Source organism: Pimephales promelas, chromosome 1, assembly GCF_988280905.1.
Source record: "Pimephales promelas chromosome 1, fPimPro1.hap1.1, whole genome shotgun sequence".
NCBI classification, from domain to species: Eukaryota; Metazoa; Chordata; class Actinopteri; order Cypriniformes; family Leuciscidae; genus Pimephales; species Pimephales promelas.
Window position 1 is genome coordinate 44,814,714 of NC_142769.1, and position 27,216 is coordinate 44,841,929.

A 27,216-nucleotide genomic window follows, 5' to 3' on the forward strand; every position below is an offset into this window, starting at 1 on the left:
ATAATATTCCTTTCCTGCTGTGTTTACATTGTGCCCAAAACATGTGCCAACGCTAACCCTGTTCTTTTTGCCCTATTCTCTCACTGTAATTGTCACTCCTGTTTCTAAAATTTTCTTGTCATTGTAAGCCCAGAGGCAATCAACAGTGTGGTTTGGCAAACAGTAAGTGGATAAGGCCAGGGAGTGGCAGAAAAGGCCTATAGTGTTGGACCATGTTTAATATGTATAGATATACACTCACCGGCCACTTTATTAGGTACCCCATGCTAGTAACGGGTTGGACCCCCTTTTGCCTTCAGAACTGCCTCAATTCTTCGTGGCATAGATTCAACAAGGTGCTGGAAGCATTCCTCAGGGAGTTTGGTCCATATTGACATGATGGCATCACACAGTTGCCGCAGATTTGTCGGCTGCACATCCATGATGCGAATCTCCCGTTCCACCACATCCCAAAGATGCTCTATTGGATTGAGATCTGGTGACTGTGGAGGCCATTTGAGTACAGCGAACTCATTGTCATGTTCAAGAAACCAGTCTGAGATGATTCCAGCTTTATGACATGGTGCATTATCCTGCTGAAAGTAGCCATCAGAAGTTGGGTACATTGTGGTCATAAAGGGATGGACATGGTTAGCAACAATACTCAGGTAGGCTGTGGCGTTGCAACGATGCTCAATTGGTACCAAGGGGCCCAAAGAGTGCCAAGAAAATATTCCCCACACCATGACACCACCACCACCAGCCTGAATCGTTGATACAAGGCAGGATGGATCCATGCTTTCATGTTGTAGACGCCAAATTCTGACCCTACCATCCGAATGTCGGAGCAGAAATCGAGACTCATCAGACGAGGCAACGTTTTTCCAATCTTCTATTGTCCAATTTTGATGAGCTTGTGCAAATTGTAGCCTCAGTTTCCTGTTCTTAGCTGAAAGGAGTGGCACCCGGTGTGGTCTTCTGCTGCTGTAGCCCATCTGCCTCAAAGTTCGACGTACTGTGCGTTCAGAGATGCTCTTCTGCCCACCTTGGTTGTAACGGGTGGTTATTTGAGTCACTGTTGCCCTTCTATCAGCTCGAACCAGTCTGGCCATTCTCCTCTGACCTCTGGCATCAACAAGGCATTTCCGCCCACAGAACTGCCGCTCACTGGATGTTTTTTCTTTTTCGGACCATTCTCTGTAAACCCTAGAGATGGTTGTGCGTGAAAATCCCAGTAGATTAGCAGTTTCTGAAATACTCAGACCAGCCCTTCTGGCACCAACAATCATGCCACGTTCAAAGTCACTTAAATCACCTTTCTTCCCCATACTGATGCTCGGTTTGAACTGCAGGAGATTGTCTTGACCATGTCTACATGCCTAAATGCACTGAGTTGCCGCCATGTGATTGGCTGCTTAGAAATTAAGTGTTAACGAGCAGTTGGACAGGTGTACCTAATAAAGTGGCCGGTGAGTGTATACATAGCCAGGGCCTGAAGTTAACTTTTTCGGCCACTGGCCACTGTGGCAGGTGGATTTAAAAATTCATTCACCTGCCACAGAGACTTTTTACCTGCCTTTTTTTTTTTTTTTGCCTCATAAAGTTGGAAAAAAAACAAACAAAAAAAAAAAACGGGAATTTCACAATATTGTTCTTTAACTTGTAAGAATACACATTTAAGTGCTGTCAAGTACTAATAACTCTAAGAACATACATTTTTTATTCATTGATTTTGACACACACACACACCATATATATATATATATATATATATATATTAGTAGGCTATATATATTATATATAGTATATATTATATAGCAATAGCATATTTACCCATTATCCCAGATATGTTACCACTTTTTAATAGTTTTAGCCTTAATTATGCTTGTTATCTCTGCTTTACTGTACTTTACATCTATATTGCTTTTATCTGTTACTCTCTTTGCATGCTCATCAGCCATTTCGTTACCTTCCACTCCTATATGGGCTGGAACCCATATCTAACTCACATACAGAAACAATTAACAAATTTATACCTTGGTGGCCATCACCAATTAACACATAAAGGGGGATACACAGACGTATAATGGCCATTACACACAATAAACGAATATGAAAACACCCAATACACATAAACAAACACTTCAAATAATACTGTCAAATGACTTCACTTAATAAATATACTTCTTATAAACAAACAAAGAAACAAAAGAAAAGCAAGCAAAATAGTCCTTGGAGTTCCCCCGGAGAAGAAACCGGAATGGTTGAGGCCCGATCACCGGAACCATATATATACGTCCAATGTTTCCATTTGAACCCCTTTTGATGGTGCACGAGCTCACGGGAAAGACGTATCAAACAAACAAAAAGAACGGTAAGAATAAACTTAAACTAAACGTTAAAGAGTGTGCGCACTTCACTCCAAACGAAAGTTTAAATAAAGTTTATTAAACCAAAATAATGTTGTTGTGTATTCTTTACTGTAAACAAATTCCATTAAATAAAAACTCAAACTGACCTGACCCAGGCTCACCAACATCCGCCACAGTCACGTAGACCGGTCTTAACAGCTTTTAGTTACAGCGTTCAGAAACCGTTAACTATGAACTAAATTAATATTATTACTGGTAGAGTTACCGGGTACCGGACATTTTTTCACCGGTTCCAAACTCCCAACATGCACAGTTGCACACGCGTTACATCTCATCTCATCCCATCTCACCAACAGTTGCACATCCAAACGTAGTCAGAAAAGGGCCTCATCGTCTTTCTGATCGCATGAACGTTATAAATCAGCCGCACATGAACCTTACCATTGCCGCCAATTGTCCACTTTGTTTTAAAATGTATTTTCTTTTTCTCATCCTCATCTTTTTGTTGGTTTGTTTCAGCTGGCATCTTTACCCCAGTAATGTGCTGCCACATTTTAGCTAAATTAATGTTTTCTTGTTGTATAGGCCTTGTCGTTAACTAAACAGGTTAAAAGATGAGAGAGCTATATTGCGCAACAAGTAGCGGTAGAGATAAAATACTTAGGCTAGTTGCGTGTTTGTCACAATTGTAGCTATTATAGCAGTTTTGAAGCAATAAAGTCTGCAAAGTTCGAATCGTTTTAGTGAATCGGTTCGTTTGGTAGGAACTGATTCGGTTCTCTGTGCAGTAGCTAGCCTAGTCCTCGCGCATCTTTGACCGAATTTAGCCAATTTAATTTAATTTAAGCCTAGTTCATTGATTTTATTTCGTTTCGGTTCTATTCTATTCGGTTCTATTTAATACAGTGATCTAATAGAGAACATTTATGGTTAATGTGTTATCTGTTTGATGGTGACATGATAATTTAGGTTTATTTAATCATTCATAAATTGATTTTTTAAACGAGTCATTAAAAAAATGATCAAAAAGAATTTAATCCATAGAAATATCGTCTGTGGCTAGTATTTGTATTAAAGTCCCTTTATTAATTTTGATTGCTTGTGGTCTTGAGGCTGCTTATCCGGGCCAGGATATTCAATACGAAGACTTTATGAAAAAAGGATAAAATGAAATTACATATGAGCAATTTTGTTGATTACAAGACAAAAAAAAGATGTTCAAAGATCGCATTTAAAACAAATATTAAATATTAAAGTGTGGCCTGATGTCGCATTATCTCGCATTATTCAATGTTCATTTTTTTTCCTTTAGTAAATTATTCATTATTATTTTGTAATCAACCACCACAAAAAAGAGGGATTAAATTTACAATTTATTTGCAAACCATACAAAACATTTTGAACATATACATATGCATACAATGTGGCACAAAGAGATAAATTCGTATAAATTATACATACGTCTACAACTTTAATAAAGAATCTAAAACTCAAAATTCTTGGTATAAAATATCCATACAAAAATATTTGTACAAAACACTGTACAGTTCCCCCCAAAAAAGCTGTGCGACACAGCAAAATCATTTTGCGAAGAATTTCCAAATAAGTAAATATATAGTGATGTGGAAAATATTTGCTACAAACAAAAGTGATTTTATACGCAAATAAAACCACAACATGGTTATTGCGTAAACTTGTGCTTGAATACAGACATTATACAGCCGATAAATCTGCTTATGACACTGTTATTTCATCATCTGATTCAGAAAAGTCCGAGTGTTTGAATGAAATGCTGGAATCAGTGCTGTTTGAAAGTTCACGTCTCGGTGAAAGGCAGAAATGTGATGCGCGAGGGATGTTTCCGCACGCGTCCTCTTCATCTTCTTCATCCTCAGACGACTTTTTACCCACGTCGCTGAGATCTGGGTGAGGGTTAGTTTTGGTCGGCAGAGTTTGTTCTCGGCAACCTCCTGAAGACAGCAGCTCCCTCTCCTTGGAGTTTCTCCATTTCATTCTGCGGTTCTGGAACCAAATTTTGACCTGTTTGAAGAGATGAGAATTGTATCGTTAATAATTGAAGTCAACAGAGAAGTTGAAATAATAAATGTATGAAATGTGTATAAATATATATTTTTTTAGTGCTGTCAGATCGATTAATCGCAACTCATAAAAAAGTTTTAGTATAATGCGTAGGCGAGCGTGAAATATAATATAAATATAATAGTAGGCTAGTACACACATAGCCTATTATGTAAACAACCTTGTATAGATGCAATTAATCAATTTGACATCTTTATGCAAATTATGCAAATAAAATTCTATTGTTTTATTTAAATTATTCGATATTTCCCGCCTTTATATTCACCTGTGAATCTTTAAGTCCGAGTTTCGACGCGAGTTTTTTTCTGTCTGGCTTGCTGATATATTTCTGCTTTTGGAACATTTTCTCCAGAGCTTTGCGCTGCACATCAGAAAACACAGCCCGGCGGAGCATCCCTCTCCTGGGCTTCCCTCTCGCAGCAAGAGGCCAGGAAAAAGTCCCAGGGATGGGGACAACCGACGAAGGAGCTGTAACAAGAGACAAGTGCATAAGGTAAATAACGCATTCATGGACACATTCACCAGATTTCAAATAGACTTATTTTGTTTTCGCCCATGAGGCTAAAAGTTAACTTTGCGTTACTAAGGGCAATTGGGTGTTGCTTTTCCCAGGGACAATCTGAAGTGCTGAATGAGAAATCTTTTCTTTATCGTCATCTTTATTTGGAATTTATTCTCTTGAAATGGCTCTCCCTGTTTTGAGTGAAATGGCACGAGGTGACTAATTAGCACATGGGCCGGATCCACGCTGCATTGGTATGGTAAAAAGGCAGAGTATCCTTTTCTACGAGCCCCCCGGTGAAGGACAGAGGAGTTAATATACCGTGAACGGTAATTGTGTAGTAATGAACTGGCAGAGAAAAGACTCCGGACAGACGGCTAAGGCCATATATTATTGCCACAAAAGCAGATTTACACTTTCAAACTGAACGCAACTGCATGGCGGAATACTGATGACCGGGGACCAGGTTTTTTGCCCTCAAATAAGTTTCGTTAAATGAACACGAAAAGCGATTGAGAGCGCTCAAGTTGTTTTGTTAAGGCATTCAGCGCGCGCAGTGAAAAGAGTCGTGCTCTATTATCATGTGGCGTCTATAAAAGAATAGACTTTAAATATTTACTGCCTCAAAAGAGCATTTAAAGCTCGTATTTTAAGGAGCCCGTATTTAGAGAGCACTTCCAAGCCGACGTGTGACTCGCGCGCAATGAGCTGAGGCGGATGCTTGGCGTCTTCAACGGGTTTTTCAGACGATTTTTTCCTGATTTCTCGCTCTCCATTCTACACGCACAGCTCTTGATATTGTTCTTTTGCAACTCTTTCCACAAACACCAATCACACTCTATGTGGTCTTGTGAGAATATTGAAACCGCTCAATGTCTCCTAATAGGCAAATTAGTCCATGACTGGTGAACGCCCCTCTGTCGCTGGTTAAAAGTCTATCTTTTGCGGGTTTGTGGGTGGTTTGCCCCGGAGGGAGATGACCAGATTGGTCATGGTGCTGAGGGCATTGTTGGCAGTCAGCAGGCCGAAATGTTCCCCCACTGTGGGAAAGACCTGAGCCAATAGCGGAAAACTTGAGGACGAGAAGAACCTCACGTTGCAGTCGATTAACCCAAGTCTAACTCTTTTGCATCTCTCTAGTACAGTGTTGACTGAATGCAAAACACTGTACAAGCATTTAAATCTGAATACTCACCGGGGAAGTATGAGGAACGGACGAAAGGGCAGAATGAACCATCAAAATAAGGCACAGGGAATCCTTTGGGATGCATGCCGTGAATGGAGAGCGGAGACGTGGCTAAAATAGAGAATCAAACAGAAGTTAGTGCTGTTTTTTTACTTTTATTTGTCTTCATCAGTGGTGATGATGAGTCTATTTAAACACTCACCTTTCTTTGGTGACGGTGCCAGGATGGCACTCACCCCAAACTTGAGGTAGGTTGGATCCTTGCTAGAAACTGGCGTTTTTGGGGAGCAAGATCCGCGTTTCTCCGTGATACTGGGGCTGACCCTGTCCAAAAGCCTGGAGGTATCCGGGATGGAGAGAGGTGTAGAAGGAGGAGGAGAGGCGCATGGTGAGCGCGCGTCTTGATGCGGGTACGCGCTGGGTCTGTGGATGCGCAGCAGGTCCTCCACTAGAAAGCTCGAGTGAGCTGGGAAAGGTGAATGCAACGGTGCTGCTGCTGGACGCATAAATGCTGAATATATTGCAGAAGGTGCAATAACACTGGGGATCATCATTGTCCCGGCTATTAGCGAAAATAAGACGGTACGGTTACTCCTGTTAGTATTAGATAAGTCTCTTCTGCCAAGCTCTGGACTGAACGAAAGGCGATTTGCTTCTGGAGGTCTCCGTTTGGGAAGGGGGACTTTATATGTAGGCCCCTGCAAGGGTCCTTTGAGGACTGACAGCCACAACAATGAGACTCAATAAAGTCCTCCGCTTGAGTCCCATTGAATGAAGCCTCGGAGGTGCCTGATTGGTCCGATAGAGCAATTTATGATTGGATTAGACTTCATAAGATTTGAATGGCCAGGGCATGCCGCTTAACAAAGAAGATGTGGTCATACATTTTGCATATCGACCAACCATTTATTTATTTATTTAGGGTATTTACATAGCATAAGCAAGTAGGCCTAGGACAGAATAATAATTATATATTTTATTTTTAACAAATATATCTTATTGTACAAAAATATTTACGGCAAACAAGGTGATTCAAATTATTAATTTATTTATAAATTAGCATTGTTGTCGGATTCAAAGCCATAATTCTAAAAACAGACAGTGAGAGTCTGAAATGTACTTTAAAATATATAAATAATACAGGCTAATCTATAATGCTCTTTGGACAGTTCTTATCCCGTTTTAAACCATCCATTTGCCTGTCAGGAGCCTCGCGATAAAATCCCCATTTAATAATCATTTATGCTGTATACTTTTACTGAAATCCAATCTGGGCTCTGTCACGGAGTACAGCTTTAAATGGATTTGTGCTTGAATCGCCATGACAGATGTGTAAGATATATCCCCCCGTGTTTGAAACCGGGGCAAGTCTTCATTCACTTTCCCCGCGGGCCTCACTTTACACACGCTCGCGAGACGTGTGTGTTGCTCCGTTTGAACCGTGAACTGTCACCCTCAGCTGCTCGCGCCTCGCTTTCTTTTACCCTCACAAAGATCTCTGACACAAAAAAAACACACCGATCTCTGTTTCTATAGACGACGAGGCTTATTCTGCCAGTTTAACCGCTTGAATAAAAGTGCATATGTGATTTGAAACGCATGCGTAAGAGGTGCATTTAAAGTCGTATTTAACTGATATGAGAGACTGGACACACGCAAGGTCCCTCCAGAGTTGATCACATGTTAGATTTGTTCCTTGGGTAATTAAGGCAAATTAATTGGCTATTTATTTGCCCTTTCCTATAGGATATAACTAGGAAGTTTCGTGAATTTGTAACTTTTTTTTTATTGTTGAGGTTGCACTCCTTAAACTCTTTTGGAAGCACTCAAGCATGTGAGGTGGGCCCCTATGCATCGCATATCTTATTTTCAATGAAGGCCTATTTATTTATTTATTTATTTACAACCCTCTGCTTTTCATCTTTATCATCCTTTCATCATTTTGTTAAACATTTGAACACTTCTCACCATGTATTAGGCCTATATATCAAATGGGCTAAATGGACATAAAAAATAAAGCTTCTCAATATCTTGCAGTAATATTTACAGTAGCATGCCTTGCATATTTCCTTTAATCTGTAGGAAATTAATCTTAAAACTTCTGGATATTAATTTATTTATTTATTTGCTCCCAATGACACACACACACACACACATGTTTACATAGGGATCTAATTAGGGTCTTCCCATATACTTCTATTGTAGTTAAATTAAGCTAATTATAATTACTTTAGACCAACCTTATCCCTACAACAGCACTTTAAGCATTTTACAAAGTGAATACAGACATTATTTACTCTCTTAACAAAACAATTGTTCCTTTAGTGTATATATATATATATATATATATATATATATATATATATATATATATATATATATATATACACACACACACATCAGAAAAGAGTTTTTGTCCAAGTTGGCTAACCAGTAATTTATTTAAACACATTCTGTAAAAGTGATAAGGCAAATTAACAAAACAAAGCATATTTTTTTTCCGTTATATTTCATTTTTTTATAACTCCATATTTCTTTGCTTGGAAAATCCTTCTATTGTTGCGGACTAGCAGATGGTTAGCTGGAAACATGGCTTAGTCTCGATGACCGAAGCTAATTTCTAATAGCTGTGGAAGCTTGGCACATTTTTTTTTCTTTTCGCAAAGGCTAAAAACAGCTGGTGGGATTTGATTAAACCCATTAAATGCACATTTCCAAGATATTATCCCCCTCCGGAACACCTCGACTTAAGTGCACACTTGAAAGATGAGCGGTTACGGTGCCGTATAGGTTCTTTACACAGTCCCCTTATTTCACAACAATATACTAAATAGATTAACTCGTGCATTATCTGGCATCAGTATTGCCTAGTTAAGAGAAGGGCTGAGTAAATGTATTACACATGCATGAAGGCTTCTTTTGGGGTAGTTTACTGGGTTGTTGGGTCTGGCAGGTGGTCAACTGTTTACTCACTTTTTATTAGTGAAGTTAAAACATAGGCTTAGACAAACAGGAAGTCTATTAAATCCAGCCGGAGATGCAGAATTTCAGTTTAAAATTCAATTTTAGGACACATGCGTTATATACTATCGCAGATAATCAGATGATATATAGGCCATTTCTGCCAAAGCATGATTTTTTGTTCTAAATGTTCAGATGATTTGCATTACTAGAAAAATATATAGAAGTGCTGACAAGCATTAAATCGATATTAACTCGGCATTTAACATAACCCTACAAAAAGCACACATCCATTGAACAAAGCCTTTAGAAGGCCTGGTCTCGGTCCACCTGTTCTTTGATATGTCAGGCAGCCAAACCGCGTTTGGTCACAGCGGGGATTAGCGTTTTTTCTTCGCCCTTCAGTCTTGAACCCTCCATTGGTTGTCATCGTTCGACGTGTCTGCAGGTTTAGATGAAGAAAGGACTGGGACGGCAGAGACAATTTTTCTAAGACTATTAAATTCAGATGTTCCATTCTATTTGGCTGGGTGCATAACAGGTGCTGTTATAATCCTCTTAACATGCAGTTATTGTTCTCCAGACTCCAAAACAGGAACAAGCCAAGCTATTCACTGTTCTACAGGCCAGTTTTTAAATTTCACTGACAGTTTAGGCCTTCTCCGAGGCAGATCTTTTGTGTCATAACTTTTGTCCATGACCGAATGCAAATTTAATTGCTCGTTGATGACAAAATGTCCCTGATAGAGTTTGACTTTGATTTACTTTTTACATCACACTGTAAAAAAAAAAAATATTGTTGGTTTAACTTAAAAAAGGAAATAACCTGGTAGCCTTAAAATTTTAAGTTCATTGAACTGGAAAAATTGAGTTAATACAATAAAGGAGATTGATTTAAGCATCAGAAACTCAAAATATTATGTTATCTGAACTACATAAATGATTTAAGTTGATTTGACAAAAAAAATGTTGTGATTACAAATCATGAAAGCAATTTTTTTACAGTGCATGTAGCAACATATATTTGAGCAACTCGCAAACATATTTGAATCATCTTTTCACAAGTAATGCATATGAGCAGTGTGGTTTCAGCTGATGAAGAAATTCATATTTCATTCTCATATCTAGTCACTGTAAAAAAATATATATTTTCAAGATTTGTTATCGCAACATTTTTTCTTTTGTCAAATCCACTTAAATAATTTATTTAGTTCAGATAACTTATTATTTTGAGTTTCTGATGATTAAATCAATCTCTTCATTGTATTAACTCACTTTTTCCAGTTCAATCAACTTAAAATTTTAAGGCAAACAAGTTACTTAATTTTTTAAGTTAAACCAACACTATTTTTTTTACAGTGCAGCAGAGTAACTGGAGGACTAATGAATGCGTTTGCCATGTTCTTTTTGAACATCTCAAGCAGTTTGTGATTTGATCTTGTGAAGTGTGTCCATGTAGGTGGTAATATTTGTGGATGTGTCAGTATGGATGAGGCCCAGGAGAAATAGAAAGTCATTTAAGTGCAGGACAGAGGGTCTCTGGTGCCTGTTGCCTGATTCTGCACTGACACGTTTCTGTGCGCGTAATCGGATTTTGAGCGAGTGTGGTACTTATGTCAGTCTGCATTTTGTCAAAGCCTCAGAGCGCTGACGGCCACAGTGCCTTAATCTCCCCTGCTTTACCTTCTAGAGGGAAACCCCCCCAGAAAACCTCATTTAATTCACATATAATTCTCACTGAAGCTCTGACGCATTAGCATAACAGCAGGAAAACGTTGCCTTTTCAGTGTTTTTGTGGTTGTGTGCTTGTCTGTTCTCTCTTATAAGGATTGTGTATAATATATACCTGCTTGATGGTGTATAATTTAGCATTTTATGAATGTCTAGCAATCTATCTATCCATATCCACCTGTATGTCTCTCTGTCTGTCCATCAGATATTCTTTTCGTATCTGCCATCAACTTTAAAGTAGTTCACTTTTTTAAAAAAAATGCTGATAATTTACTCACCCCCATGTCATCCAAGATGTCCATGTCTTTCTTTCTTCAATCGAAAAGAAATGAAGGTTTTTGATGAAAACATTCCAGGATTTTCTCCATATAGTGGACTTCAATGGGAACCAAACAGTTCAAGGTCCAAATGAGAGTTTCAGTGCAAACTGCAAACTGTTCAAAGGGCTTTAAACGACACCAGATGATGAATAAGGGTCTTATCTAGCGAAACGATCGGTCATTTAAAAAATAAATAAAAAAGTTTAAGTTTTATAAGCACAAATGCTCGCCTTGCTCTGTTCTGTGATGCGCGTTCGTGACTCTCCTGTTCAAACTCGTTCATCAGATAAGACCCTTATTCATCGTCTGGTGTCGTTTAAAGCTGTTTCAAGCTGCACTGAAACTCTCATTTGGACCTTGAACCGTCTGGTCCACAATGAAGTCCACTATATGGAGAAAATCCTGGAAATCCTTAATTTCTTTTCGACTGAAGTACAGTAAGAAAGACGTGGACATCTTGGATGACAGGGGTGAGTAAATTATCAGCAAAAGTTTTTTTTTTTTTTTTTTTAAAAAGTGAACTACTCCTTTAATTTACATGCACCACAAGAGAATAGTGTCAGTCCATTTTCAAATTATCTATATATTTTTCTTTCTTTTCTTTTTTTGAATGGAAGAGGATATGAACTCTTGAACCAGGATACCGGCAATTTCAGGTTAAAAGCTGTGAGCCGTAATGAACCCTGCGGTCATCGCACTGAATCAGATTCCTGGGCAGGTACTTTAGTCAGGCAAACGGTACTAATGAGCTCTGACTGACTTTGCACTCGGGCACAGCAGTGGGCAGCCCCCTGATGGCAGGACCCAAGTGTGACCAAAGCTTTGCCTGCTTTAAAGCTCAACCGTCATTCATGTTCATGAAACTGGTCATGTGCACTGACATAAGTTTATATTGACTGATCTGGTTACGCATCGCTTTAGTCATTGGCCTAAATGATTAAAGGGTTAAAAGACCATCACTGATCATATGGTGATAGGCATAATATGTTTAAAGTGAAACAAAATAAATACAAGTTCTTTGTAGACCTTAATTTTGACTGTCCTCTAGTCAGAAAGAAAAACTGGCCTACACACATATCATTGCATGAAGAACTCTTGTTTAACCGGGGCAAAGTCGCACATTTTTGACATGCATATGTCACTTGGACGTTTTGGACCATGGATTTTGTTCAGCGCTAAACACATCTGGCTCTAGAGACAGTTCATGAATCTTGAAGTATTTGGTTGCTATTGTGACCCACTCCATAAGTTGCTTATTTGTTTTTGTTTTGCATTTTCTTGCTCTTCTGCTTTTTTTTTTTTTTTTTTTTTTTTTTTAGGTTTAGTTGGTTTATTTCTGGGCTTTTTTATCCACTTTGAATCAATTGACCCACACACACCTCAACGCTTGTTCTTCTCCTGGACCTCAAATCACCCCAAATACTTTCCCATTGGCATCTCTAAAAACACAGGAAAGGAGATTTCATGGAGCTTGAAATGCACAGAAGTTTGGAAGCAAAAGAGAGGGAGCGACCCTGATCTGAGACAGGCCAGCTGATTGTTGTGTCACAGTTCAGTCTGGGAGGCAAACTTAGTTAACTTTATGAGGTGTATCCAATGTTCTCATTGGACCAGCCAGAGCACTGTTGGACGGCCTGTTAGAAACATTACCAAAGCCATGCATGCAAACAAAGTTTCTTTATGTTAAACGATATGATTTCTAGCAAATTAGTCATGATATTTAAAGGTGCTCTATGTAATTTTTTTTGGTGTACTAAAGCATACAAATACCATAATATTTGTGATGCGATCTGGGAAAACCCACCACATGGTGAAATTTGACATATTACAGGTTTTGCGATCATATTAAAGCTGGCTTCAAGCCCTTTCCAAATATGTTTTTATTCTATTTTTATAGTTTGTCTGTAACAGTAGTTATGGTTATCTGAAGTCGGCTGATCGCTGTGATTTTCAGAAAAACAGGCTTAATTAACGGTCACGTCCTGCTAGCGGGACGACTGGCGCTCCCTTTTTTATTGCCTTTTTTTTATATCACATATTTTAGTAATCTTCTTATTAGGTATCATTCGAAAGCTTACAAACTCAAAATTCATCCTGTGAAAACCGTTTTGAAATTGAACGATTGAGCAAGGTCTTTTAGACGAGCAGCTTCAAACTCTGTTCTCTTGTGCTCCGCATCACACCATACGATAACACTGGATAAAATAAATAAATAAATAACTTGCGGGCTGTTGTAGTTCACCCAGGACTGGACTTTATTCTGTTATGTGGTTTATTTTGATAGGTGAACTGTCTTTGTAGTGTTAAGAGAAGGAGAGCTAAACGGGAGATTTGTGTTTTTGTCTTTTCAGCTGAACATTAAAAATCGCTATTTTTCTGCACTAAACTAGTGAATTTTCGCAAGATATATTCAGAGATGATAAACAAGATGTTATGGAATAATAGTTTAATAAAAAAACAAAACAAATTTTGACAACTGACATTCAATCTATATTGAGACTTTACTGAAAACGTACCAGCGCGACTTCCGATGGTTTTCCCCAGATCGCATCACATTTAAAGAAATTTTGGAAAAATCCTAAGTTCAAATACTTGTTCCTCCCAAAAGCAATGATACAGCTAGATATTCTACTTTGAAACGAGTTACGTGTGGGAATGTCTGTTTTTGTTTTGTTCTGTTTGATTCGCCCATTGTCAATTTATCCAATAGTTTTTCGACACCACAGGTTGCCATTACAACCTGTCGCCATAAAGTATAAGATTTGTCGCTCTCCATTTTCTATTGTGCACTTTCCTGTGACGTGTTCTCACGTTGAGTCCCAGACTGCAGTACCCATTTCAACCACTACCTGTCCATGTTACATAATGCACCTTTAAAGAACGTTTTATGTTAAATAATATTAAAAAAAATGTAAAATCAACATAATGTTGTTAGGTGGTTGCCTACTGGCCCAAGTCACCAAAAGAGTCACCCCCGTGTTTCAGATTTTAGTTTTATTGGCCATTTCGTTATTGTCCCGTTTTAGAAAAATATCTCAACACACCGAGAGATAGTTCTTCCAAATATGAAAACTGTCATCATTTACAGAATTAATTTTTGGGTGAAATATCCCATTTGTAGGTATCATTTAAACAGTGTAAGAGGTGTTATGAGCTCTCACAAGTGATGATTTTCTCATGATATTTCTAGCAGATTCTTTCAACAGAGCATCTGTCTCCCTGTTCTTTGTGTATTCCGTCTCATTGAACAGATTTTAAAGGCTGTGTGTGTGTGTGTTGCGTCCTAGGGTTGTATCAAAGTATCCAAACACTTCCCTCCTTTTGCATAAGAATGTGAGCCTGGTGCCTCTGATTTCTCTGAAGATGCCCGTGGCACTGACATCTCTAATCCCTGAAATATTGTCCGGCCCGCCTGAATGGCAGTGCATCAGAGCGCAAGTGTAATTATTCTCTAATACGTCTGAGGCCATTGCGTGTTCTCACACATTTACTGAGAGGATTGAGAACAGCCTCTCTGTGGAGATGAACAGCCCATTCTCACCCCCAAGGCGTCACTTAACTGACGCCTTGGGAAGCATTTGGACATGCTTCAATATCTGACGCTTAAGGCGCCCTTTAGCGTCAGTTAGATGACGCCCTAGGATCGCGTGTACCCTACCCCCACCCCACACCTAAACCTAACCACGTCCTCTAACTGACGCTTTCCTTTAGCGTCAGTTAGATGACGCCGTAGGATCGCGTCATGTAAGTGACGCTAAAGGGCGCCTAAAACGTCAAATATTGAAGCATGGTCAAAGGTGACGCCTTGGGGTGAGAATGCGTTGAGATGAATGGTGCTACACAAGAACAACCTGCTGCGCTCACATGCTACACGCATTGCCTTTGTAAACTTTGTAAACCTGCATCTTTGAGCTCTTTTAGATTGCAGTGCTTATAACGAAAGCATTTTCTCAGTGCAGACCTGCATGCATGTGCGGTGTGAGCTTTCTGTTTCTTTGCACGTATAACTTTACTTATAATTTTACAAAAGTGGCACACAATCTTCATTTGGGTGCTTTTATCTCCCAGGGACTTATTTTTATCAGATATTTTTTTTATCAAAAAAATCAAACTTGTATATTTAAGTTCAGTAATTTCACTTAAATAACAATTAATAGGTAATTATCATTGCCATTTAAGTGAAATCACTGAACTTAAATATATAAGTTTGATAAAAATCATCATTAAAGAAGAAAATTTCAAATGGCATTTAGAGGCTTTTGCATCTGAACTCTTCATATATAAATAGTGAGAGTATTTATTTTTCTTAATATCCAGAGGTTCAAAAGTGCCATAGTTATAGAATATAAACCATGAAAAGGTGTGTATTGGGTTTAATACTACACATGAGAGCATTTATATATAAATCACAAATGCAGAAAGTTGGGTTAGTTCACCCAAAAATGAAAATTTACTGACCCTCATGTTGTTCCATATCTGTATAAAAGGAAGGAAAGGAAGATATTTTGAAGAATGTTTATAACCAAACAGTTAATTGTCACCACTGACTTCCATAATATGGGGAGAAAATACTATGAAAGTCAATGGTGCCCCACAACTGTTTGGTAACAAACATTCTTCAAAATATCTTGCTTAGGTTCGGAACAACTTGAGGGAAATGATGACAGGATGTTCCTTATTTGGGTGAACTAACCCTTTAATGTAGAAGTTCATGCTTTAAATTTATAGAAACATGAAATAATGAATGATAATGATATTTCTATTCTGCATAACATAAAATAATTCTTCTTGTCCGGTGGCTGCCTTCTAGCTGTAATAGTGTTGCGATCTTATGTAAACAGCAGCATTGGAGGGCTTTTAGAGCAGTTGGCCAGCCAACCATTTTTCTTGAAGCACTCTCCTTTTTCCCTGGCCTCTGAACCCAATAATAAACCCAACACAGCCACAAAGAGTTTCAGTTCATTAGACTGACATAGAGCCCTGAGGAGTCTTCAGCTGACTCCGGCCATTCTTCCACACAGAGACTCTCCCTCAAGTGGAAACTAAGGACAGTGAGCCGGTCCTGATTAGACAAAGAAGACGGCTTTAAATTGGCTTCTCTCTCCCATTTTAGAGCAAGAGCACCCCATCATTGTGTCTAATGGGATACCTCCACTGACACCAGGATTGTGAGTAGAGGATTTCCAACATGCAAGTCAATTGTGGCCCTCATCAGACTGAGGTTGTTGATTGGAATTGTTCAGGGCTTAATCTGGAGGAGAAGAGCATGATGGGAAAGTGAAGTTTCTAATTAAGGCCAGTCATTACCTCTATGCACACTTTCTCAGGCTTTAGAGCTGCACAAGTGTGCTAAAATGGATTTGAAGTTGGGTTTTATTCAGCACAGACACTGCAAACGTTCTTCTTGCCTCTTCTTCTAATTGGAAATTCCAAGATGTTGAGAGCAGGACATTTGCATCTTATATCTGTTGAGTGCAACTATTTGCTGATAAATTCTGATCTTTCGAGAAATCTGATAACTTGTTTTCATGATAGTTTGAAATAATCTTTTTTCCACTCATTTTGGTGTCCAAATGTTGGCTGGATTGCAGAATGAAATTGGGGTAAAGTGCAAAAATAGTGCCCTCACCCAATAAACTGTTGGGTTTTAAGCAAATTTGCCTGAACATATAAACACGCACACATCTTTTCCTTCTTTGATTTATAATAAAAAGCTAATAATAATAATAAGATTTGACTTTCTTCTCTAATTTCCTTTGGAATTGGTTTAATCTATTATGTTAAGGCTTGAATACATCTGCCCAGATTTGTGAGTCGATTTTGGACCGTCCATACACTTTTCAAAATAAAGCTTCTATATTGGCATCATGGTTCTACTAAAAGAGCCTTTAACATCCATTAAAACCTTTCCATTGCACATAAGGTTATTTATAGTGTAAAAAGTTTCTTCAGATTTTTAAAATATTCTTCACACTATAGGTTCTTTAAAGGAGTAGTTCACTTTAAAAAAAAAAAACTTTTGCTGATAATTTACTCACCCCCATGTCATTCAACATGTCCATGTCTTTCTTTCTTCAGTTGAAAAGAAATTAAGAAATTAAAACATTCCAGCATTTTTCTACACATAATGGACTTCAATGGGAACCAAACGGTTCAAGGTCCAAAAGACAGTTTCAGTGCAAACTGTTCAAAGGGCTTTAAACGACACCAGACTATGAATAAGGGTCTTATCAAGCGAAACGATCGTTAAAAAAAAAAGTTTAAAAGTTTAAAAAAAGCATTCAAGATTTAAGTTGGAAATTTAATTTTCAAGTCCGTGCTCAAAAAAACTACTGCATAAATATAATTAAGTACCAAAAAAATCCCCTAAACCTACACAATTAAATAAAATAAAATATTATATAGATCAAATATTTTAATATTTAAATCATTTAATTGAAAAAAATGTGGTCCTTTTTGACACGCAAACAGTACCAGAGGGTTAAACATTTTGTTCTCGAACTGTCGAAGGTCTTCCTACTGTATATAATAATTTTAAAAACATTGGTCTCAGAACATCCTTTTGAATGAAATACACCTTTAAAGAAATAACTAATCACAGTTTGTGTGCGTGTCACTTTACTTTCATAAGTCAGATAGGCTCAATCCTCAAAGCACAGAAGAACAAGGGGTCTCTGGGACATCTTTGGCTGGATCGTGCAGGTTGGGGGATTGGATTAGGGAGAGAGTGGCTGGGAGGCGGGAAGTCTATTCAGCAGCGTCTGAGGACCGCTATTGTGGACTTGAGAGTGAGTGTCAATAAGGGGGCAATCAAGCATGGGGGCAAGGGTTATTTTAGAGGAGCCATCCCTATTCTGCTCTACCTGTGACAGGCCCTCATGTGCCTTCCTGAACCCTTGTGGTGTCGCTGAGGACAAAGAGAGAGAATAACAATCCTGCTATGTGCCGCTTATCTCGAAGGAAGTCCGTGGAGAATGTGACCTCCCTCACGTTTGCACAATACATATATATGCTCATTACTAAACACAGCCTATAAATTCATAAAAATAAGCACAACACTTCCAGACTGTAATTTAAGTTCATTTTGAACATAGTAAACTACACTCTTAGAACCTAAAAAGTTGAACAGGCTTCTATATAGAACCCTAGGGTTCTTGACTCAGTTCTAAAGAACCCTTTATTCCAAAAATGTTCTTTATAAGAAGAAATGTCTTAAATGATTCTTCTGTTTCACATTTATTGCTTGTGAATTTTGGGTATTCTGAATGACTTTGTAATATTTTTGCATTAATATGAGCTCTCAAGCAGAACCGTGCATCTATTTCTTGAGTATCACTGTATTTTGTCTACATGCATTCACATGTGCAAATATTTGGCATCCCTTGAAATTCTGATAATATTACGATTGTCCAGTGTTCGAAAGTTTAATATACCTGTGCATATGGCTTGATTCCTCTCAGTTGTGTTACATCTGGTGTTTGTTGAGATTGAACCGGTTTAACTGTGTCAAAGCAAGCAAATCATTACACACCACCAGCTACACACACACACACACACACACAAGCATTTCTCTTTGCGCCATTACTCACAAGCCAGCGTGACCAATCCTGCTTTGTCACCAGTGGTCAGGTCATTCAGTGCCGGGCTGTATTTCTCTCTCCCTCTCTTTCTCTTTTTTTTCCACACACTCGCTCGCTCAGCTGTCGCATGAGAGGAACGTAAAGGAGGGAAAGACCTAGCTTCTCTCCCTTTGAGTCGGGTCAGGCAAAAGAGTCAGCGAGACAAGAGCGAAAGAAAGAAATGTGCGATTTAAAGGAGATTTAGATTTTAAAAGAAACTGATGAAAAGTGTGTGTGTGTGAGAGAGAGAGGAGGGAGCTGAATTATCATTTATATCGTCTCTAGAAGCAGATAGTTATAATATTATCAAATATTTATAATCTCAAATTCGTGGTTTGTGATCTGAAACAAAACTTTACTTATGTATATGCATTTTTATATGCTGATTGTGCATTTTTACTTATTTTTTTGAACCCAATTATACACAGAAAAAATAAAGAAGACTGTATGTGAGAAACTTTTTTTTCCCTTAAAGAGATTATCCTGAACCTGATAAACATAACCTTACACTCTAAAAATAAACTTACACTCAAAAAAATGCTGGGTTGTTTTAATCCAATTTTGGGTCAAATATGGACAAACTCAAACATTGGGGGAAAAAAATGTAATTTAAAAATGTAACCCAATGGCTGGGTTTGTCCATATTTGACCCAAAATTGGGTTAAAACAACCCAGCATTTTTTTTAGAGTATAATGATTCAGATATTAGTTATTTTAAATAAAACCAGTTCATTTAGATATGCCATTTTGTGATTGCCTGACCATCTTCATAGTGTATCATCATTAATTATGTGTAATTTAATATGATATTTATTAATATATTTACTAAATCTGTACCTAGGTATACTTTATTGAACTTATTCCTTGCATAACTGAGACTGTACTTTTTATTATTATTATTATTTTTGGTCTGGTAAACTAAAGATGTTTTTTTATGTACAGTAAAAGATGACATGGTCACCGTGATTTCCCGCATTAACATATTTTGTTGATCTTGGACAACATTCCTGTCCGAATATGTTGTCCTTCCCATAACGTATCCCTAAAATCAGAGGGAAATGATGGGTAAATAACACTAAAGCAATTAACTCTGGCTCAGACTAAACTTGTCCCTTAAATCTGATTGGTTGATTGGAATGTTGTTCTTGGTGAAATCACATTCACCCAAAAATAAAGCAGAATCCATATTGTTTCGCCAACTAAATAATTTTGGATGCCCAGATTGAGTAGAAAAGGTGTAAACAGCTCCCAGGATGCACTTTTTACAGTAGTCTCCTCTCCATATGTCGTGTTCCCTGTTCTCGGGACGAATGGACATCTTGCCACCAGGCTGGTTCTTAATTCTCCATGTCAAATACAATGGCAGCAATTATATGCTAATCAGCGCTGGCCTGCCGTAGCCCTCTCTCTGCAGTGAGCCTCTCTGTGTGTCTGAGCTGGTACCCGTGAGCGTGTTTAGTCACGGCCTATTACTGCACCATTACCACGGTCACGCTTTAAATCAGGCTTTCTCCACGCAGACACCAGCGCTTTCAGCCTCTGTGTTAAAAATCATATTAATGATAATGATATGTAGTAATGATAGGTAATAGTCATTATTGGGACTATATGTGAATGTAATTGTATGTAATGAATATGATTTTTTTTTTTTTTTTTTTTTTTTACAAAAGTGGTTCTTGGCTTTCACATCCTATTTATGTTTTTTTTATGTATCAGTACCTACAAACTGATAGCATAAGTCACATTTAGTTTCATGCCTTGTGTTTGCAAAGTTGAGTTGCTTAGAAGTGCATTAATGCAACTTTTAGGTTTAAAAGAGACTATTTTCAATTCTAAAATATTCTAGTTTATGTTTTTTTGACAATGCTTTCTCTATTAAGCTAAATGTTAAATACCCTTGAGAAAAATGAGTTAAGTGAGCTTTTGGATGCATGTTTTTTTATAGATTATAATATCACATTGTCAGTTTTGCATTCTCTAGTTTTAAATGTCAAGTAGACATTTTATTATGTCTACTAATAAAAGACTATTAACAATGCACTTTACAATGAGGTTGTATTGTAATGCATTAACTAACTTGAGCTAACAATAACCTTTGTTATTGTTAGATCATAAAAAGTTCTTCAGGTTGGTTAACTAATCTTAATAGATACAAATTCCGATCTTAAAAATGTATTAGTAAATGTTGAGATTAACATTAGCTAAGATTAATAAATGCTGTAGAAGAATAGTTCGTTTATAGTTCATGTTAACCAATGATGCCTTAGTGGAAAGTGTTACCCATATCAGCATTCTAGCAATTTCTTTAATTTAGAATAAATCTTATATAAATTTAACATAATTCGGTTTTTGGCATAAAAAAAATGGATGTTGATTTGTGAAATAAGATTTCAGTGGTCCATATTTATATATATATATATGGACATATACTATAGTCCAGGAAATTAGTGGATATTATAATGCCTTTGAGGTCATATTTGGTATTTGGTACAACATCCAGGATAATGTAAGGAATCCTGCCTGGAAAGTGTCCTTTAAAAGGGTTTACTGAAACCTCATGTTTTATCAGTCTTTCCAATTTTGATGGTAATAAGAAGAGCAAATTGCTGTTCTCACAAAATGCAGGAAAAGCAAAAGTTTGTGGATTAGCATGTGTGCTGCATGCTGGCATCTCCTTCACTCCCTTCGCTTTTAGCCCGGCACACACACACACCCACAAACGCTTCAGTCGCACAAAGCAGAGGCCGCTCTGAATGGCCACTTTGACAAATGAATTGTTTTAAAATGAAGCTCCCTGTCTGTCTGTTGACTGCACCTACGCCCCGATCTCCCCAGCACCCCCTGCAAAAAAACTTTAACACACCCCCAGTGGCCGCACCTCCCACCCCCTAAAAGCAAAGGCCCCTTTTGTTAACCTAATGTGCATTTACCAGTTGCTTTAGCAGGAGACATCTGCTGTGTGCAACCAGTCAATATTGTGAGGCCAGTTCAAAGCAGCCAGTTCATTATTCCTGTCAGCTTAACAGGCAAAAGGTGGCAGACTGCGGGAGTGCTGGAGCACAATGCCAGGCACAATGAAGGGCTCATTACGGCATGATTTATCAGGACAAGATGCCCGTTTTCACCTCGGGTCGGCACCGGTCTTAGGTCTGCCCCTTTTCCTCACAGTGAGATCTTCAGAGAGAGATGATATTGTAAAAGGTCACACCGAAGTGGAAAGCACGGTGGCTATATGGTGAAGTGTGTCCGCCGAGGGTGGCAGCTCAGTTGGAGGCATTGTTGGGCTTCAAGGGTTTTGTGCCTATGATTTTAAAAGACTTTTTATGACATCTTTATACATCTGCTTTATAAGCATTAGCTGTCATTGTCCGTCGCAAAGACATGGACTGTTTGTTTTGTAAAGTAGCAAACTAACTTTGCTCTAAATGCTTTAACAGGTAACTTAAATCATGTGGTAACATTTTAAGGGTTAGTTCACCCAAAAATGAAAAATATGTTGGAAACTACATAGGAACTACCATAGTAGGAAAAAATACATACTACGGTAGTCAATGGGGAATGAGATCTGTTTGATTAAAACATTCTTCCAAATATCTTCCTTTGTGTTCAGAAGAACAAATAAACACTTAGAGGTTTGGAACAACATGAGGGTGAGTAAATACTGACAGAATTTTCATTTTTGCGTGAACTAACCCTTTAAATGAACTGGTTTTGATGTAGTGAGAAATAACACAGTCTCATCCCAAAAAGTCATATAACTGACGCCTTGGGGCGTATTTTGACCATACGTCAATATCCGCCTTTTTAGGGCCCCCTTAAACGTCGGTAGATGGCGATCCCGGGCCGTCATACAACTGACGCTTTACCTTTAACGTCAGTTAGGTGACGGGTTAGGTTTAGGGTTAGGTTTAGGTATGGGGTAGAGTTAGGATCCCATAACCTCATCTACCGACGTTTAAGGGGGCCCTAAAAAGGCGAATATTGACGTATGGTCAAAAGACGTCCCAAAACGTCAGTTATATGACGTCTTGGGATGAGACCGGGTTGTGAGAAACAGTGTTGGGGTTACTCGTTACAAGTAATCAGATTACTTTTTTAAGAAACTACTATAAGTAGTGCATTACTTAAAATTTACAACAAAATATCGGAGTTACTTTTTCAAATAAGTAACGCAAGTTACTTTGTTTTCCCATTTATTGAGTGACAGCTCTCTTGTCCGCATGTTGAGAAATCAAAGTGTAGAGGCGTTGTGTGTGAACATGATGATTATTGTAGCTTAGACTAAGTGTGAGCATTTACTCATCTCACTTGCACAAAAAAAGATTCAATATTCCTAAAAATGAAAAAAAAAAATCAGTGATATGCAAAATCAGAATACTTTGCAAAACTCCAATAACTAAATATATTAATTGAAACATACATTTGTATGCATTTAATCTCACTTTAGGAACACTTTAGGATTATTATCCTTCAGAACTGCCTTAATTCTACGTGGCATTGATTCAACAAGGTGCTGAACGCATTCTTTTAAAATGTTGGCCCATATTGATAGGATAGCATCTTGCAGTTGATGGAGATTTGTGGGATGCACATCCAGGGCATGAAGCTCCTGTTCCACCACATCCCAAAGATGCTCTATTGGGTTGAGATCTGGTGACTGTGGGGGCCATTTTAGTACAGTCAACTCATTGTCATGTTCAAGAAACCAATTTGAAATGATTCGAGCTTTGTGACGGGGTGTATTATCCTGCTGGAGGTAGCCATCAGAGGCCCACTAAACGATGCCCAATTGGCACTAAGGAGCCTAAAGTGTGTTAAGAAAACATCCCCCACACCATTACACCACCAGCAGCCTGCACAGTGGTAACAAGGCATGATGGATCCATGTTCTCATTCTGTTTACGCCAAATTCTGACTCTACCATCTGAATGTCACAACAGAAATCGAGACTCATCAGACCAGGCAACATTTTTCCAGTCTTCAACTCTCCAATTTTGGTGAGCTCTTGCAAATTGTAGCCTTTTTCCTATTTGTAGTGGAGATGAGTGGTACCCGGTGGGGTCTTCTGCTGTTGTAGCCCATCCGCCTCAAGGTTGTGTGTGTTGTGGCTTCACAAATGCTTTGCTGCATACCTCGGTTGTAACGAGTGGTTATTTCAGTCAAAGTTGCTCTTCTATCAGCTTGAATCAGTCGGCCCATTCTCCTCTGACCTCTAGCATCAACAAGGCATTTTCGCCCAGAGGATACAGGTGGAGCTTTGAAGGTTGAGCAGCGAGCTCATTGGCTACTGATATATGCAGGAACCAATCAGCTATGCCAAGTCTGTGCCAGATTTCATGACAGGACTTTGTATTTGACTGTTTTGGTTTCTGACACATTTTAAAGAAGGCTAGTGTGCAGTTAAAACATAGAGTCCAACTGTGACCAGTCAAAACAATAACAAAGGCTTTTTATCTTTTTGTACTAGTGCCAAGTTGAATCTAGTTGTTTATTTTTCAGTGAACAAATAGGGAAGACTACACTCTTACTACCGGTCTACATTGCAGGTTTTATCAGTGATACTAGAGGAACCATTTTTGGTTCCCTAAAGATTCTTTTAGTGAACACTCTTTTAAAGAATTTATTTATTTATTTGCTTAGTGTGAAGAACCTATTAAAAATTTAAAAACACTTTTTTTTTCCACTATAGAGAACTTTTTGTTCAATGTAAATATTCCATGGATTTTAAAGGTTCTTTCGTGGAACTAGTTGTCACACTTTTACTCCAGTGAATACTGTAAGTTTATTTTTAAGCCAATTTTTTTTTTTTATAGGATTATACCTAAAAGTTTTGTCCAATTTTGTTTTTAATTCTTTGATAACAAAAGTTGACACCAGCTGATAACAGCAAAACAACTAAAGAAACAGCAAACTGCAAAAAGTAACATATACAATAATGTCAAATCAGTTTTTTGACCAACAAATATTTCACATTTTGTGAATGTATTACTTTAAATACATCTGTGAAAACTTACCCCAACCCCACCTTCATTATTTAGTTTTGTACATGCCTATTGTATAATGTTTGTTATCTATATTGTGTGTGTGTGTGTGTGTGTGTGTGTGTGTGTGTGTGTGTGTGTGTGTGTGTGTGTGTGTGTGTGTGTGTGTGTGTGTGTGTGTGCATGTGTGTGGTCCTGGTAAACCCTACTTTATGAGGACAAAATGTCCTCAGAAAAATGGCAACATCTGAAATCCTTGTCCTTTGGGGGACTTTTTTTTTTGGTCTGCATGAGTACTATAAATTACAGATTATAAATCATACTAAATGAGTTTTTTGAAAATGTAAAAAAGCAGAAAGTTTTCTGTGATGGGTAGGTTTAGAGTTTGGGGATAGATTATACAGTCTGGGCATTAAAAAAAATCATGTCTATAGAAATTCCCCACAAAACATGAAAACCCAACATGTGATAAACCCAGCATTATCAAGCTTATATATTCAAGTTCAGTAATTTCACTTAAATGACAATTAATAGGTAATCCTCATTGCAATTTTTGTGAAATTACTGAAAATAAACATACAAGCTTGATAAAAATGATCATTCTAGAAGAAAATTTCAAATGGCACTTAGAGGCTTTTGCATCTGAACTCTTCATATATATATATATATATATATATATATATATATATATATATATATATATTCAGTATTCATTCATTCATTACATATGTTTATATATTTCATTAATGTTGATAAATTCAAGTGGTAAATACATTTTTTTTTGTCTTTTGGCAAATATGTAATTATCTTTAATATGAAATAGCTAAGGGCATTAATAAATAAACAAATAAAGTGCAATTTTATTATTATTATATAATTAAATTAATTTAATAATTAATATATCACTTTAAACAAGTCTTTGAATGACTTTGGCAAAGTCAACTTCTACTAGTTTACCATCTCTTTGACTCACATTTCACATTATTTTTAATTCCATACACTGGGCTGAACCAGAAAAATTGGTATCTAAAGACATGATCCACCTCTGCCCTCAATGAAAGCCAATATAGGTCTCATAATGCTCAGAGGAGATGATGTGAGGTGATCAGTATGCCTCATTCATGCATATGCAGTGAGATCATAGTGTCTCCGCTCCCTTCAGCACACTGCACACATAGAGCGCCTAATTGCTATTTAATATATGGAGGAGACTAAATAGGGAAGAAGAGAGAAGATTCAGTCTCGACTCATGTGGCGTTTTGTTAAGACTCCACGGCCACTCCTCTCTCTGAATCCATTTGCCTAAATCACAGCGTCTCCAGAGGCCCGCTGGATAATGTACCAGCCAAGCCTGGTAAACTGTTTTGTTAACAATGCATTATGAAGGCAAGAAAGGGAGGACTAAAAGAAAGGAGAGAGGCCAAAAAAAAGAGGTGGACACTTCTGAATGCCAAACAGTTGGGTGGGTGTGATGGGCCTCTCTATTCGGAAGAGCAAGAGGTGACACCCCCGTCTCATCGCTCTACACACACACACACACACGGCCCATTTGCGCCAGGCTCTGCTTAGTCACACCACCTGCTCTACCCATTTTTTCGGATACACACTCGCATACAACCACGGTAGCAGCGACAGACGGTGTCCCGCTCCCCCCGACCGCCGGCACCCCGGCTCTGTGTCCCGTTTTTACCCATCACTTTCCATCCCGCTCCTCCCCGAGCGCAGGCTTCAATAGAAGATGACAACCAAGATTGAATGGCCGTCACAGAAAAAGCAAAAAGACATAATGAAACGATCAATAATGCTGAGATCATAGGACTGTATGTGTGTGAGTCCGTATGGGTCATCCGTCATGGTTAGTGTTTCCTTGTCATGACAGGTTATAATAAACACCCTTTATTAGCTCAACATCATCACCTCTGTTTCAATGGAAGATTAAATGTATCCCAATCTGACACAGAATCATATTCATTTTATGACAGCCAACAGAGCCTGAGGTTTCTGATGAGTGTGTGTATATATATATATATATACACACACACACTATCTGGCTCTCTGAAAATTAATATAATACATTATTGTATTATTATAATATACAATTACAGTAGTGGCCAAAAGTGATGTCTGACATCTCCACCCATTAGTAATATATTATTAAAATGGGTTAAAGATTTTGTAAATATATTGCATGTGGGCTTTTTTTTCACTGTAAAAAATGATTGTTGGTTTAACTTAAAAAAGGAACCTGGTTGCCTTAACATTTTGAGTTATTTGAAATTGAATATTGAGTTAATACAATGAAGGAGATTGGTTAAATCAACAGAAACTCAAAATATTATGTTACCTGAACCACATAAATGATCCAAGTTGATTTGACAAAAAAAAAAAAAAAGGTTGTGATAATGCAGTGCTGAATTCTGCAGACATAATTTCTGACTAGGCTTTCATGCAAAGAAATTATGAAA

The 27,216-nt window shown here is 37.9% G+C and overlaps 2 protein-coding genes across 2 annotated transcripts in view; one reads left to right on the forward strand and one right to left on the reverse strand.

The window, feature by feature from the left end:
• Window positions 1–3,717: 3,717 nt before the first annotated feature.
• On the reverse strand, window positions 3,718–6,783 carry dbx1a (developing brain homeobox 1a). Its single transcript, XM_039659561.2, has 4 exons — window positions 6,342–6,783; window positions 6,149–6,250; window positions 4,717–4,919; window positions 3,718–4,391 (listed from the first exon to the last, which is right to left on the reverse strand). Exons 1-4 carry the CDS (start codon window positions 6,691–6,693, stop codon window positions 4,086–4,088), a joined length of 963 nt encoding a protein of 320 aa, XP_039515495.2. The 5' UTR covers window positions 6,694–6,783; the 3' UTR covers window positions 3,718–4,085.
• htatip2 (HIV-1 Tat interactive protein 2) overlaps window positions 4,805–27,216 on the forward strand; it is a 43,560-nt gene continuing 21,148 nt past the window's right edge. Inside the window, exon 1 of the mRNA XM_089130072.1 lies at window positions 4,805–4,944. The gene's annotated coding sequence lies outside the window, so the exon portion shown is untranslated. The remainder of the gene's footprint in view (window positions 4,945–27,216) is intronic.

Coding starts and splice junctions, on each gene's coding strand:
- dbx1a (XM_039659561.2), bottom strand. CDS start 6,693: ATGATGATCCCCAGTGTTATTGCACCTTCTGCAATATATTCAGCATTT. Junction 4,920..6,148: donor CCGTTCCTCATACTTCCCCG/GTGAGTATTCAG, acceptor CTCTTGTTACAG/CTCCTTCGTCGGTTGTCCCC. Junction 4,392..4,716: donor TCGGACTTAAAGATTCACAG/GTGAATATAAAG, acceptor CTCTTCAAACAG/GTCAAAATTTGGTTCCAGAA.